Source organism: Chamaea fasciata, unplaced genomic scaffold (genome assembly GCF_029207755.1).
Source record: "Chamaea fasciata isolate MVZ Bird 193981 ecotype frontalis unplaced genomic scaffold, bChaFas1.0.hap1 SCAF_3, whole genome shotgun sequence".
NCBI classification, from domain to species: Eukaryota; Metazoa; Chordata; class Aves; order Passeriformes; family Sylviidae; genus Chamaea; species Chamaea fasciata.
Window position 1 is genome coordinate 91016897 of NW_027094088.1, and position 15621 is coordinate 91032517.

Genomic DNA, 15621 nt, shown 5'->3' on the forward strand with positions numbered 1-15621 from the left:
TATTTATAGGTTTTTCTACTGTTTTGTGTCTTTATTTGAAATTCTCTCTGATAAAAATGCACACATAACAGTGTTAAATGACATCTGACCTCTTCTCTTGACTTCTAGTCATGTGATGAAAAATGCTTTTAAAATAGTTAAGTGTAAATACAGGAAGATGACTAAACTCCTAAACTTTTATCTTCTAAAAAATTCCCACCACGGCCAAAGCTGGTGAAGCTCCTCTGATGGTTACAATGATGGGAGCACTAGGGCAGAAAGGCTTCCAAGTGCCCACAAGCACTTTCATCACTGTACCTACTACCTAACTCCTGCAAATCTCTGTTCCTGCCTTTAGACAACGAGTGGCTGGCCAGACATTCCTTGTCACATTTGGTCTTCCTCTCACAGAGCTTAACGTTGGGAAACTTAACATAAATACATAACAGACAAGGACAAGGACCAAATCTGTTTAGCAAGGCTGCTAGCAGGCTTACTGTACTACCCCCTTTCCAACATTTAAAGAATGCAACTATCTTCTCTCTTTCCTTTCCCATGTAGCTTGAGAATTACATCCAAGACAGTATGAAGAAAGAAATGGTAGAGATCCAGCAAACTGCAGTGCAGAACCAGACTGCAGTAATGATTGAAATAGGCACAAACTTGCTAAATCAAACAGCTGAACAGACCCGCAAATTAACAGATGTTGAAGCGCAAGTAAGTAATGAATTTCGACCTCAAAATGCTTCTGCTTCCCAAACATGACAGCTATACATTTAACACTGTTTAGTGTTACACACTTCTGTTCAACAATTAGAAGTCAATCGTTGTGACCCACAGTTCTACCTAACTTAAGGAAACATTAGTATTTGGTAATAAATAGTTCCATCTCAAGTCCAGTGTTGTCACTTGGGTGGTTTTCATTATAGTAGTATTTTAAGTAAGTCTAGAAAGACAATTGGTAAAATAATCTTTAAAGAGAATGTATTTAAAACTAGTATACTACATCCAGGCAACAGTTGGGTCCTAGTATGCTTTATATAGCCCTCTCATACTAATCTTAGCTAAACAAGTCTCTTTAAACTGTCTTTGTTCCATTTACCAGCTTAATTGCTTTTTTAGACTGAATCTTTCCTGTTTTTATTTTTTTAAACTTATCAAGAGAATGATGTCTTTTTAATTAATGTTTTCACAGATAACTCTAAGTGGGGTAACAGTTCATTTCCAGCACAATGCACTGTATTATGGTTAACAAAAGGATATATAAATCTGAGATTAATCAAGAAAAAAGAAATTAGGAGGCTGCTAGAAAAGGGTATTCACACAGAATATGCTAACTTGTCTTTGTTAACTTCAAACAAAAACAAATGGGTTTTAATTGAAAAGCATTAAGTACAATAAAACATTCTGTTAAACAGAATGCAGATATTAGTAGAAGGACAAGTCCAATCCATGTGGAGTGGTACGTATTTGTAGTTTCAGAGACGTGGTAGGAAGATGCAGATCTATAACTGCCAAAACAAATAAAGGATATATCATGCAGCACATAATATTTTGTATAATACAAAAAATATGCAAAGCCTAAAATCCTTCTTAGATATTTTACTACCTGTAGAATGCATCCAATGAATTAAATTACATTTTTTAACCTAAATCATGACTTTGTGAACTCTTTGATAAACTGATAATTCACAGCTCACAGGCATACTGAGTTCAACTTTCATAGTATTATTCAGGAGCCTAATATTTTGCAAATGTTGAAAGAATGTATTTATTAATTCACAATAATGTCTTCATGGAAATTGCTCAATTATTTTCTGCTTAGAGGAAGAAAATCATCACTCTAACTTTCCTTCTCTGCTTGAAATTACTGGTGACTGGGTTAAGGGCTTAATTAGCAACATAAGGAAATTAACCAAACAATTGCTCTCTCAAGGACACTTACTTTTGGCAATAGTTTTCAATTAAACTTAAGTGTGAAATCATGTCCTGAATGACTGTTTAACATGAAGGACATGAGTAATCAATTCTTCCTGTCAAGGAAAGCCAAATTCTGTTGAATTAAAAAAAGCTACTCTAAAACAATGAGAAAATATTTCTAGAAAACTTGCTTCAAAGTAATGCAATACAAACCATAGAGTATCCTACATGTTTCCTAGTATCTGCATTCCTTCATTTAAAGATGCAAATACATTGTAAACAAATGCATAGAGAAAAGGTAATATTAAAATGCAAAGAATGAATCAACCTAAGTGTGGTTCACGCAATAAACACTTCAAAATATAATTTGGGATTGAGTAAAATAGCTAGGAGAGAACTACCAAGTGATTTCAGGACTGTGCCAAGGTTTCAGCGAGTGAGAGACTTACTTTCAACACCAGATGGGGAAAACAACTCATTCTTTGAGCCATAACCATAATAGTTCCAGTAATGAAATAAGAATTATCATAATAGAGGGGAAGGTATATCAACAAAGCTAAAGTACACAGTAACTCTCATCAGAAATGTAGCATACTACTGAAATATTCCCAGTGATATATGGTAGTGTAATAACAAAATTGGTGCAACTCTGTGTTTTCTTCTTCATTTTGATTCTGAGAATATTTGTGCCTAAATTAAGTGTTGAAAATTTTTTTTTTTAATCATAGGTGTACATAGAGATTGGCATGATTTCACAACATAACAAAATTACAGTTTATTTAAAAGAAGTATCTTTTAAGAGAAGTATTTTTTTTGTAAATCTTTTTTTAGGTATTAAACCAGACAACCCGACTTGAACTTCAGCTTTTGGAACACTCTCTTTCAACAAACAAGTTAGAAAGACAGATTTCAGATCAGACCAATGAGATAACTAAATTACAAGAAAAAAACAGGTAAGTTTGGACAGCCCAATAAAGTGCTGCTCCATGAAGTACCCTCCTAATAGTTTTAGAAACAAATGTACTCAAGTAGGAAAATAAGGGTTTGTACACAAGCTCTCCAAACTGATTACAAAATGTTACCTCCACTCATTACAAAGGTCATATATTACTTAAAGCCTAGGAGATTGATGAAGGTTTATTCTTGTATTCTGTTTATATATTGTTCTTAACGATCTAAAGTTCTCCTTTATATGAGGAACTTAAGGCTAAAACTGAAACAGTACTTCAGTTGTACCCAATTTATATTCTTCTTTAGACTTAGCCAGATGAATTTGATCTAACCTGATGCAAACTAATTGAGTGTAACCACATCTCCAATATTTTATTTCCATGTACTACACTGCTATCCTAATGATTAACCAGGCCATTGCTACAATTTTTATCTAATGTAGTGAGAAAAATAAAGCACTAATCATATTCAGTGTTCCTTAAGAGTCAATGTTTTGAAATTGACCAATATCCAACTATTACTCCTGTCCTTTTCAGTAGTCAGCTATGATCCAAGGGCTCATACCTTTTTCCATCTAGTTTCGTTTCTGTATCACCATGGTCTTATTTTACTTTTGGCAATAAATAGTTTACAGAGGAATCTAAAAGCAGCAATAACAGTAAGTTTTCTCCTTCAAAGCAATGTTTTTCAATGAGAACCATATGTGCAAAGTGCTTTTTCTTTGAAAGAATTAGCTTAAGAAACCCAGGAGACATGTTTTGACATTTTTGTTCACTACTCTACTACATTTATATATGTTCCCTAAAGGTTTTATCTACCAACTCAAGAAAAACAAGCATCCCTATCAAATGGAAAGCAAAGGAAATACTGATTTTTAAAAGGTCATGTGTTTTGGTGTTGAACTCAGCAGACTTTAGACTACCCATGTAACATCCACATAAAACACAAAAGCATTATTTCTCACCTAACAAAATACAATCTGAATTGAACTAATCTGCTTGAAACACATATAAGGTTTGGAATATTTATGTTAAGTATGTATTTTATTATAGGATGTTTGAAATGTTCATAGTTACATTTTTAAATAAGTTTCATCTTTTAATAGGGTAAACCCATGAAAACTTAGTCACTTTATTTTTCAATAATGTTGAATTATCAAACACCCAATTATTACACTTTTAAAGCCTGCAATACACACTGTAGTAATGTTATTAGTGCACTTATATAATATATTAAAGCATATGCATCAAACTAAACTTTCATTTAGTTATCTACTGCTTACATAGCATCAGAGAATGAAGTTGAATGTTTATGAAGAAAGAAACTTATACAACATGCTTGATTCTCTTGACATCAGTTCAAAATTGTTTCTGGAGAGCCTAATTGTAATTTTTTATTTAGCTTTTTAGAAAAAAGAGTTCTTGAGATGGAAGACAAGCACATGCTTCAGTTGAAGTCAATAAAAGATGAAAAAGATCAGCTTCAAGTCCTAGTAGCCAGACAGAATTCTATTATAGAAGAACTAGAAAAACAGTTAGTTACAGCTACAGTAAACAACTCAGTTCTGCAAAAACAGCAACATGATCTGATGGAGACGGTTCACAGCTTGCTTACTATGATATCGACACCCAACTGTAAGTTAAAGCACATATGCTCATTTCATTTCAGGGATGTTTCCTAATTTATGTACATTGGTACCTATAGTCTTACAGCTTGTTCTGACACATTTCTGCTTCTCTATTTTTGCCTTAAATTCTGCATCTGAGTTAATTAACTTACTTTTTAGGGGATGGGAGAAACAAACACATTTATGTGACTTCTTTTCAACATTTTGTTTATCTTCTCTGGTTTGTTTATCTTCTTAACCAATTCTCCAGTCGTTCAACAAAATACAGAGACGCCAAGTATCATTCATCTCACATGGCATTCACATGTGGCAATATACACTCCCTTGACCATATATCTAGGTGAGACTGCATATTGTAGGCCTGCAACTTTTCTTCCTGGCTCACAGAGATTGTTTCTGCCGCCCCTCATTGCTTTATGCACATGGAGTTTATCAAAGAAAGGGTGAATTATAGTGGATACCAAAGGCAAAGGAGTAAGAACAGGCATAGTTTTTAGCCCCCCAAACCAGAAAACACCAGACCAGGGCAGCAAGTACTCCCACAAGTTCTTCACCAAGGTATCCTTGTTCAACCTAAAAGTCCCTCAGCCTAGAAAACTTTATATGCAATAATCTCACCCCTAAATGCCTGACAACCCTGCAACAAATAATAGCCAAGCATAGCTTCGAGATTTATGCAGATTCATGTGCTCTATAAAAAAACCCACACAAACCATAAACTGAAAGTTATGGCTACACAGGATTTAAACATTCCCTGCCTTGAACTTCATGTCTGATATGGAACTTGGATAGATTAAGAAACTGTTCTAAAAGACTGTAGAATGTGGTACATTTGCCTGTAAAGTTCTCAGGCTGAAAATACTCAAGCATACAGAACCCCTAAAGAAAGGATTTAAAATTAAATAATGGGAAAAAATGTTAAAAGTTGTCATTAGAACTTAAAAGACAGTACAGGTGGTCTACGATACATTACTGTAAGGTGGGTCGCAGAAAAGAAAAAGGGTTTTTGGAAGTCCCCACTTTTAGTATTGTCCTATATGTTATTATTATAACATAGGTTGTAAGTTTTCCTAAACAAAGTGAATTCCAAGTTTTTTTGTCTTAATAACTGACGCTATTCCCTTAAATTCCAAGGCTGTACATGTTCCTGCTGATGTTATCTGCTGTGCTAGTGCACAAATAAGTAAACAAGTCAAAGTCATGTTGGCTACAGCACCATTAAACCCAGAGTGGAAAAAATAATGACTGTTTGCCAAAAAGACAAAATTAGCAGGGAAAGCTTCTAAGACAGTATGCAAACAATAGAGTGTGGAAAAGCAATTAAAACACTTAATGTGTTATTTTTCTATTTAAGGCAAAGCACTTAAACAAGTAAATAATGAATAAGCAAGCTAAAAAGAACATAATAAGCAACTGTAATACTAGCGCATATTTATATGGCACCTAAATGTTTGTAGTAACTGACTGTGATTGTTAGATTAAATTAAAAGGGAAAATACACAGAACCAACCCCAAAAGGGTCAAATATGAAATATCAGTCAGCAGGCGAAATGCCAGGAAATTCCAACCTCCATAGTTAATAAAGAACTGAACAAAAAGATGGGCCTTAGATTGTTCTGTTGGATAAGAAGACTTAGACATTTGAAAATGTATTTTTTACACAAATGAATTCCAGAAGATATGTCTCTTTAATTAGTTGGGTTGAACTATCAAGATTCAGTTTGGTACATACAAAGTTGTTCCTGCTCAGCACAGGGGCAAAAAAAAAAAAAAAAAAAAAGCCTAAAACTTCTTAAGTGTGGTTCCACCAGTCTGCTGCATTATAAAAGGTTTCATAACTCATTTCACAATATAAGCATAATAGCCAAAAGTCATTATTAACATAATCATTTGCTACTTAGGTATGTATATAATACTAGTTAATGCATGCATAGGTTGTAATGAATATAGGAGTCCAGCCAGGGCAATGAGTGGAAGCAGAAACTGTTCAACTGAATGAGATGCAATATCCTGAGTTTTCTCATTCAACATATCAATAAGTGTTGGCACTTTTCAACCTACCAAACAACCACAGTCCTATCAGAGTAATGTCTCTAAATGATACAAAGTAACATACATAATAAGAACCTTGATCTGTCATTTCTTTCAGGACCAGACATATTTTTTGGAACTGCTTTAAGCCAATTACACCATAAATTGATTCTTAGTAACTTTCAATCATCTCTTCTTAATGCCTTCAATTTCTATTGTATTTTTAACAGCTAAGAACAACTTCATAGCCAAAGAGGAGCAAATCAGCTTCAAAGACTGTGCTGAAGCTTTCAAATCTGGACTGACAACAAGTGGAATCTACACTTTAACGGTTTCAAACACTGCACAAGAGAAGAAGGTAGGATAACTATAAAGAGCTACCTGGGCATACTGCATGTTAAAGGTTATTTGAGCTGGCAAATGTGCTATTTTAAAGGCTAGTTAATAGTGAAGTTTACTACTTACCAAGTTTTTTTACAAGCATTTCATCACTCCTAGATCTGAGTATCTCACAGGAAGAAAAAAGTCCTTCAGGTGAAATCTTGGCTCAGTTGAAATGAATAACATTTTTCTGTTTGCTTCATCATGCCAGAATTTCATTATTTTTTCCACGTAATTAATGTAATTAAATCAATAAAGTACTGTTATTTCTTTATAAAATCTGTTAACTCCAGCAGAGTTGCTCTGCATGATTAGCAGACTCCTGTCTCCTTAAGTTCTTAGTTCCTTCATATGCCCAAGGCTCTTCAGGTGGCAAAAGGAGGTGAAGTCAGGGGCATGGAAGATTACTCATGGATTTATACTCATGAAAGCAGTCTAGTAGTACTGGACTCATGTATGGGTTTCAGTTCTTTGTATCACAGAGTTTTAAGGACATTTGTGTAACAATTAAATTAACAATTATACACTGTCTAACAGAGAGGACTTTTCTGGAAAATACTGAATCATATAAATGGTGAGTTTGCAGAGGTTTGACTCCATCAGTTTAAATTCTTCTATGGATATTTTTGCCCCTATGTGTTTAACTGAAATGAACTTCAGCATCAAGTTAAGTTAAAGCAGTATCCCATACCTCTGTAGAAGAGACCTTGAACTGAAAATGGCACTCAGTGGATGATACACTGGATGCCTGACAGAGATACTCCATCTACTAAAGTAATAAAGCTTCAGACAGTATAATTCAGTTGAATCAATCAATAGAATCTGAAAGGGAGAAAAGTCCCAGGTGGATTGTAAGGATAAAGAACCAAAAACCTGGAGCAAGCATTCAGAGGAGTGGGCCTCACATGATGAAGGCACAGCAGGCTGAGGAGACTAAGTGACATATGAATATAAAAAAAATGCTTAATATATTTTTTAGACAAACACTAAATAATTTTATGATGGTTTTATTTTCTAATTTCTACTGTAGCTATTTCCTTTACACACAGAAATGAAATATTTTACAGAATTTCTAAGAGTTTATTACATCAGAAAAATTAACAGAAAATGTAAAAAAGCCCTGGAAAAAGAGGTGCAATGTGGTAAACCAATTCGTAAAGCTCTGACAGAGAAAGCATTTTTTTCCCCAAGCAAACGTTTAGAAATGAAGTTCACCAGTGACTAGCCTTTGAAGTGCCAGAACTTCATTTAGCTCAAGCCAGACTGTGATCTTTACACTCAAAAAGCTCTCAGCTGAAGGAAATAAGCAATTTGTTTGGGTAAGATCTATAAAATACAGTAGATAAAACCTGTAATCTTTGTAGATACAATCTAGAGAAATTATTTGCAGTCTGCTTCTCTTGGAGAAAAAAAAAAATGAAGCTGGTTTTCCTTTGGAATAATCTAGTCTAAATATATCTATTTCACAAGAAAATTAGTTACATAAGATGCAATGAAGTGTTTTATTATGCATGAAGCTGAATGGCATTTAAATAGTATAAATATCTACAATCATAATTTTAAAAGTGAAAGGAGATGAAAGCTTCTGCATCTCTAAAGTAATAGAATGCAGCAGTCTTTGTTAGACAACTCAGAAAGGTTTACATTCCTTGGATCTCTTACTGTGACTTGTCACAAGCTTTTATCTTTGGTTTTAATTTTACTGTCAAATATAGTATACAGAGCATGCATATTTTCTAAAAGCAGACACAAGTGCATGATATATTACAGAATAAATACTTGTCATAAACTTTAACACTGCATTTTCAAAAGTACAAAAGTAGAAATTTCTTAGACTAAAAATATTAAATGTTTTACATTTGAATACGGAGGCTTAAAATACTTAATGAAAATACCCATTCTGGTAATTTACTAGGTTAAAAAAGTAGTAAAAATGTAATAATTCCACTTAGTATTAAATCAGTATTAAATCAGTATTAAATCTTTAATAATATTAAAGAACTAAAATCTTATTCTGTCCATTTCAGATAGAAAAAGACAGGGAAGATTTTACTTACCGTATGACAATGAAAATAAGAGACTAAAAAGGTTTAACCTGATGCTGATTTTTTATACAAATATAAATTCATAAGAGGAGTTGTCAAGGGAAGTGAAGTTTAGGGACAACCAGCATGTTACACCATTTTCAACTGTTTATGATGTGGATAGCTACTGAGACCAGGAAACAGAGTGACCTTTTTATTTGCCAAAAGTGCTGCACTGCTGTTTATGTTTTCGTCTTTTCCTCTTGTAACACCTTCTGACCTCCCAACAGGCTTATAAACAACTTCTGTGTAATCTGTAACTGATCCCACGTTACTAATTTGTCTCCCATCATAATCCAAAACTAAGGAATTGCATATGACAACTGAGAGGAAAACAATTATTTAATTCCATTAATATTTTCAAACTTTGCTGTTCTGCACCAGGACAAAAGCTAAGTCCTTTTAAAAACACTGAGGAAAACAGCAAAAGACTGCTGACACAAGGAAAAATAGCAGAGGCAAAACTACGAAAAGTCAATAGTTTTATGCTTACAGCAACCTCATGAACCAATCAGACTGTAGTTCTTATCTAGTCACATCTCTAGGAGATAGAGATAGCAGAATACAAACATCATTGGACATAATGACTCAAAAGTGTTCAGACAACAGCCGAAAGTGATGCAAAGGGTCACTGCAAAGATGTGGCAACTGCACTTGCTTTGCTATAAAAACTGCAGTGGCTCTTTATCCTCATAACTCAGCCTGAGCCTTACCATTCACAAAGCAGGTCTGAAAACACTTAGACCCCAAATACCCTCTCACAGTGCTACAGCTGCTAGAAATGTAAGTACTGAAGTAGTTCACAAGATCAAATACACCCCGTTCCAATCTGTTGTAACTTGAGAGGCTAATCTCTTTATTCTTTTTGGCATCTGTTTGAAGACTCCTGCTGCCTGCCTAATCTTGGTATCTATTTTTTCTAGTTTTATGAAATGTTACATATCTTTTTTTTTAAAATATAAAACCTAGAATAGGTTGAAAGGTCAGAAAAATTCTGTTCTAGCAATGGGTATTAAGAGAAAAACTTAGAGTTGATTGACATGAAATTGTTTTGGTGTGGAAAAGTTATACTACCAAATTTACATAAACTTTAAAAAATTGTTACTGGTAAGAAAAATCTACATGAGGTTTCTACGGTCATCTCTTCTTCAATTTCTCATTATGTTCTTCAGTTCCTAGTGAGTTGCTTTTTCCTGTGGGAACGAATTTGCAGTACCACAGCATTTATGTCAAAGAATCTATAGTGTCTATTAAAGCTAGTTGTCTTACCACTCACTTAAAAAATGGATACTGCCTGTAACAGGAATATTTTATGATAGACATTCACAGTAATTTGCTATTTATATTTTAATCCCATTAGAACAAAATAAAGTGCTATTTAAAGGATATTAATTCCAACTAAATTGAAATTTAGACGATAGGTGTAAAGGAAATTGCACATAACATTCAAAAGCATCAATTAACATCTACAATAGGAATATCAGACTGAACCTATGGCTCAAATAAATTAATACATGGCCTCCCACTATACGTAGTTAAAAACTACACATTTCAGAGAAGGGTGAAACAATTCCATTTTCCATCTGGCTGCTTATACTGTTCTTTCAAGTGGGGTGAAGCTTCAGAGTGAACAACTTTATCTACAACCAGTGATATTTGATCATTGTTGAATAAGCTTTTTAACTTGTATTGATGCTTAAAAAAAGTATTTGCATCTGCTTTAGCGCATTCCTAATATCCTAGTCTTCACAGACCTCTGTGGAAATTAGTGTTCACATATACATCACACACCATGAGCTAGCCTTCTAAAACAGATTGATCTTCTCTTACAATACTTTATCTTCTGCCTTTCCTTTGAAGGGAATTTTTATTTTAACTAAATTAATTTACACACTATCATCAAACTTTTACTAGTCATTAAATACAGATGTTAGTAAAGCCAAACCAAAAACAGACTTTGAGGTGTAAGGAATTGCATACATCAGTAAAAATTGAGGTTGCTGCTTTCAATTAAATTCCATTCACAAGACATACTTTAAAAAGTAATCCCTCATCCAACTCTTTTCCTTATTTATTTTATCTTTCCTAAAAATCTCCAACTGAATGTGTTGTGATTCTCTGATGTTGAATTTACTGCAAGCCTAAAGTACAGTATCTGCTTTGGATTTCCAATGTGCAACAACAGCCTGTTGGGACACTAATATATTTGATATTTGCAGCTGTAAGGATTTTTTTTTCCTTTCAAAGGTCTGATGCCTTTCAACAGCATATATGACACTGCTAGAACTGTAAATACTCTGTTTGATTTATAGAACTATATAGATGTGAGTATATAACATACATATAATACACATACCCTAAAAGAGCCAACTATACTGAAAATTTAGTAAGGAGCACACTTTACATCCCAAAATGACACTACCACAGCACAGAAGGAAACTGGCTTCTCTGAAGCAATACTTTTTCAATGAATTTCCAGCATGCCTAACAGTTCAAAGGTCTCAAATCTGCTAACACTAACACTGATGACAGTCTCCCATAGAAGAGGATGAAAAAGACTTTACAGCTTCAGTGTCACCCAGCCATGACTTGGGGGATTTATAGGCATATTGTGACAAGTAGCTGTTAGTCAAGAAGTAAGACTACTGAGAAAACTGTTAAACAAAGAAGGAAACATCTAAATTCATAATTAAATACTTGCTTAGTTTCTTTCTAAATTATTTATTTAACTACTCTACAGATGAAATATCCCATCGAAGTGTAAGGAGTCAGACTTTGCCTGTACTATAGATGGGAAGACACAAGTTCACTTACTGGATGAAAGATCTAGAATACAGATTAGAAAGTAATGTACTTTAATATTCAAATTGAAATTCAAAAATTTTCAAAGATGTGAAGTGATTCTGAAGAAGGCTCTGAACTTCAGTATCTTGGCAGAAAGTGGTCAAAAAAATTTAAACTTCCAAATGAGAAAACATTAACTGAGAATTCTCCAAACAGGAATACTTGTACAAGAAATTCAGTATCTTTCTTAAAGACATTACTGGTACTAACATGCAATTTAAAGAGATACTGACTTCAGTTTGCCTTTCATTGTACTGTCTACACCAGCTTAGCTCCACTGACTTCACCCATCTAGTTATAAGTTCTGTTATAGAACTATAAGAATTAGATGCAACAATTTGAAATCCTTTCTCAGGAAAAATTATACTAGATAGTCTCAGTTTCACAAAATTTTATTGTTAATTTATCCTCTACTTTTCCCAAACATCACTCCAAAATTCCAATTTATTTTCAAAAGACTTTTTTCTCATCAGCATCTCCCCTGTACTTTGGCACTTTCAGTAATACCTTTCACCTCTGACAATGAAGTGATTTAATCTGGGAGACTGATTGAACAAGTCACTTATAAACCTGAATTTTACTGTGGCAGGGATGCACTTACTGGTTATTCTAAAACTGGGTTCAGTGAACTGCGTATTACATGTCAGTCTTTTCAAATTTTTAGCGATAACTTGGTAAATTCAAAGGTGATTTATGAATATTTGGAAACACAGTTACTACTTTTTGTTCAAGTATAGAAGATGTTCATTGCAGTCTGTATAATAACATGGCTTTAAGACACAACTTTCAGATAATACACTTAGATTTAACTTTGAGGTCAGACTGTTTGCAAATGCCCTGAGCAATGACTGTGATAATAAAAATATATTTCAGTTTGCTCATTCCCTGAATTTAACAGTGTCTATATTCTGACAAGTCATGGGAAATTCGAATGGATCTCTCACAAAATGATGGAGAAATGAAAGGTGCCATTTGTTAAGGTATTCTGTTAAGTGTGATATATACTGAGGAATCACATTTATTTGTGGACAACCACAACTGATTTGTATGAAAGCTATGAAAACTTGTATTTTTAGGTTAACTCATATTTTGCACACAACTTGCCACTATATAGAATGATGCAAATTACATGATTTCTGGTTTTGTTTTACTGTGACTGCATGCACTTAGGCTGTTACATGCTTACTCTGGTAGGCCTACTGTGACATGGAAACTGCTGGAGGAGGTTGGACAGTTATTCAGAAACGAGAAGATGGCAGTGTGGACTTCCACCGGACGTGGAAGGAGTACAAGATGGTAAACAGTGTTCTCCGAAGCCTTAATATCTGCTGTTATTATTATTTGAAATCTAATATGCTAAAGTTACATTAATAGCATCCTTAGAATGTAAGCAACTTTAAAAAGTTGTCTTTGTCCTCAGATGCTCATTTTGAAAATGTCAGAGTAGTGTAAGATGTTTGCGTAAGCAGACTTGCAAGTGTGATGTTTGTTTTTAAAGAGAAACCTTACTTTTTTTTTAATCAACTGTTCCATCATATGTCTACATTTTTTGAGTTGTTTATATTTGTGTTTCTAGTGGCAACAGTAGGAACTGCTCCAAGTCTACTAAGTAATTGATTCACTGTTTCAGATTCCTGAGCTTGTCCTTGCTGAAATCAACTTTTTGAAACATTACAGATCAATAATCCCCATGGACACAGTAAAATTCTTAGCTGACAGACTGAAAATGATTAAACTTAAAAACTGATAAAGTGATAATTTCAAACATAAAGGAAAAAAACCCCACCCAAACAAAGCTATTTAAATATACAACTTGAATTACAGGGATTTGGTGATCCTGCTGGGGAATACTGGCTGGGAAATGAGTTTGTTTCTCAACTGACTAATCAGAAGCGTTATGTTCTTAAAATACAACTGAAAGACTGGGAAGGAAATGAGGCATATTCATTGTATGACCACTTCTCTCTAGCAAGTGAAGAACAAAAATACAGGTAAGCAGAAAAATCAGATCTAATTAAAAGAAGTTCTGATAGTAATCTTTCTAAACTCTGTAGATGCATGGCCTTATTTCATACAAATCATGACTATTTTCCAGTTCACTCAGAAAATAATGTTTTCTCCATTTTTCATCTCTTGCCTAAAAAACTTCTTTTTACAGAGGAGAAAATGCGTATTTTACTAGTGCACCCTGAGTGAGTATAACACAAAAAATGCAAAGATGACAAGATAGTATGGAATAAAATAAGATACATGTGCCAATATAGTGGGTGACAGTGCACAGTCATTAGGACAATAGGAACTTGTCTGCAGTTGCTATCAAATCCTGATTCCCTGCAATAAATACATTTCTGGAAGGTGGATGACTAAGATGAATTATACTGCAAGGATTTTCCTTGTCAGTGGTTTCTAGGAACTGTTGTCATAAAGAGTACACTGAGGTGATGTGGCCTTATCCTTCCATGAGCCACTGGCTTAGATTCTCAAAAACTCTCCTACCTGTGAAAATGGAGCAAATGTGCCTTTCACCCACCACTGACTTGCCAATTTAAACATCAAATTTTAATGGACCTATGATTTATGCTCTAATCCTGTAAAATGTAAAAGTTCACAACTTCTTCTTAATTCTTGGTTAAAATAAGAAATAATGCAAAATTTAAGTATTTTATATAAATATTATCATAGTATTATACACTTTAAATAGTACCACAGTATTACACATTTTGAAATAGTACCAGCCACAGTTGAAATATACGGGCAGTTCACATTTCATTCACCAGGCTCTCTGTAAATGCAGTAAATAGTTTGATTTATTATAGAAGAACCTAAAGACTTCACAGTATAACAGATGCTTTCCTACTGCATGGTCCATGAAATGTTTCTTTGTGAGATTCTTACAGATTCATGGAGATTTGCGTGACTGGACAGAAAGTGTCTACATTTAGATGAATTTTTCCAAGATCTCTAGCAACTATTTGTTGTAAATAAAGTCAACCTGACACATGAGAGAACTGATGCTGTTATTTCATCTCAGGTCTTATATGCAAACAAAGCAATTCAAAACTATCAGCATCTGCCCCCCACAAAATGTTAGGTCTTAATGCCTTGGTAGTATTTAGTTGTCTCAACTCCAAAGTAAATATTTTTTCATCTGGAAACAGTCAGAATCTACAGCAGAGATTTTTTTAAAGAAATGCTTTAAAATACTCAGAAAGGCAACTTTTGCAAAATGGGTGATTACCTTTGTCCATTTACAATATTAAAAGATGATTACTGAAAACTAAGATGGTAAAAGCAATTTTATCACACTGTGCAACCAAACAAGGAATTAGTCATAAAATGGAGTGGTTTAAAGAATATATTTAACGTTATGAAAAAGAAAAAAAACCCAAAGAAAGTATTCAGTTAAGACCACCTTCCATGCCCCATCCCAGGTAGTGCTCAAGGCCAGGCTGAATGGGGCTTTAAGCAACCTGATCTAGTGGAAGGTGTGCCTGCATATGACAAAGGAGTTGGATCTAGATCACCTTTAAGGTTCCTTCTAACTCAAACAATTCTATGATTCTGTGATCCATTACATTAAAAAGATTAATACATTTTGAATGCTGGAAAGAGTATGAGTTAGGCCATAAAACTGAAATTTTTTCATATTAAACTGAGATCAGAATGGACTTTGTTTGAATCAGACTTCCTGATCTCAAAGCTATAAAGCTAAACCAGGTTGCTCAGGGTTTTTCATTTGGGTCTAGATAACCTCCAAAGGTGATGACACAACCTGCTTGTCTTTTCTCATGGTAAAATGTTTGT

General features: G+C 33.9%; 2 protein-coding genes across 7 annotated transcripts in view; one reads left to right on the plus strand and one right to left on the minus strand.

Moving 5' to 3' along the window:
* MCPH1 (microcephalin 1) overlaps nucleotides 1-15621 on the minus strand; it is a 120065-nt gene that overhangs the window by 56388 nt on the left and 48056 nt on the right. The window lies entirely within an intron of this gene.
* ANGPT2 (angiopoietin 2) overlaps nucleotides 1-15621 on the plus strand; it is a 41647-nt gene that overhangs the window by 21761 nt on the left and 4265 nt on the right. The window contains exons 2-7 of one of the 2 annotated variants that reach the window (XM_066179808.1): nucleotides 541-696; nucleotides 2731-2852; nucleotides 4252-4484; nucleotides 6739-6866; nucleotides 13012-13113; nucleotides 13642-13808. In XM_066179808.1, the coding sequence (XP_066035905.1) occupies nucleotides 541-696; nucleotides 2731-2852; nucleotides 4252-4484; nucleotides 6739-6866; nucleotides 13012-13113; nucleotides 13642-13808 (908 nt within the window). The remainder of the gene's footprint in view (nucleotides 1-540; nucleotides 697-2730; nucleotides 2853-4251; nucleotides 4485-6738; nucleotides 6867-13011; nucleotides 13114-13641; nucleotides 13809-15621) is intronic. The other variant, XM_066179809.1, reaches the window with a different exon arrangement.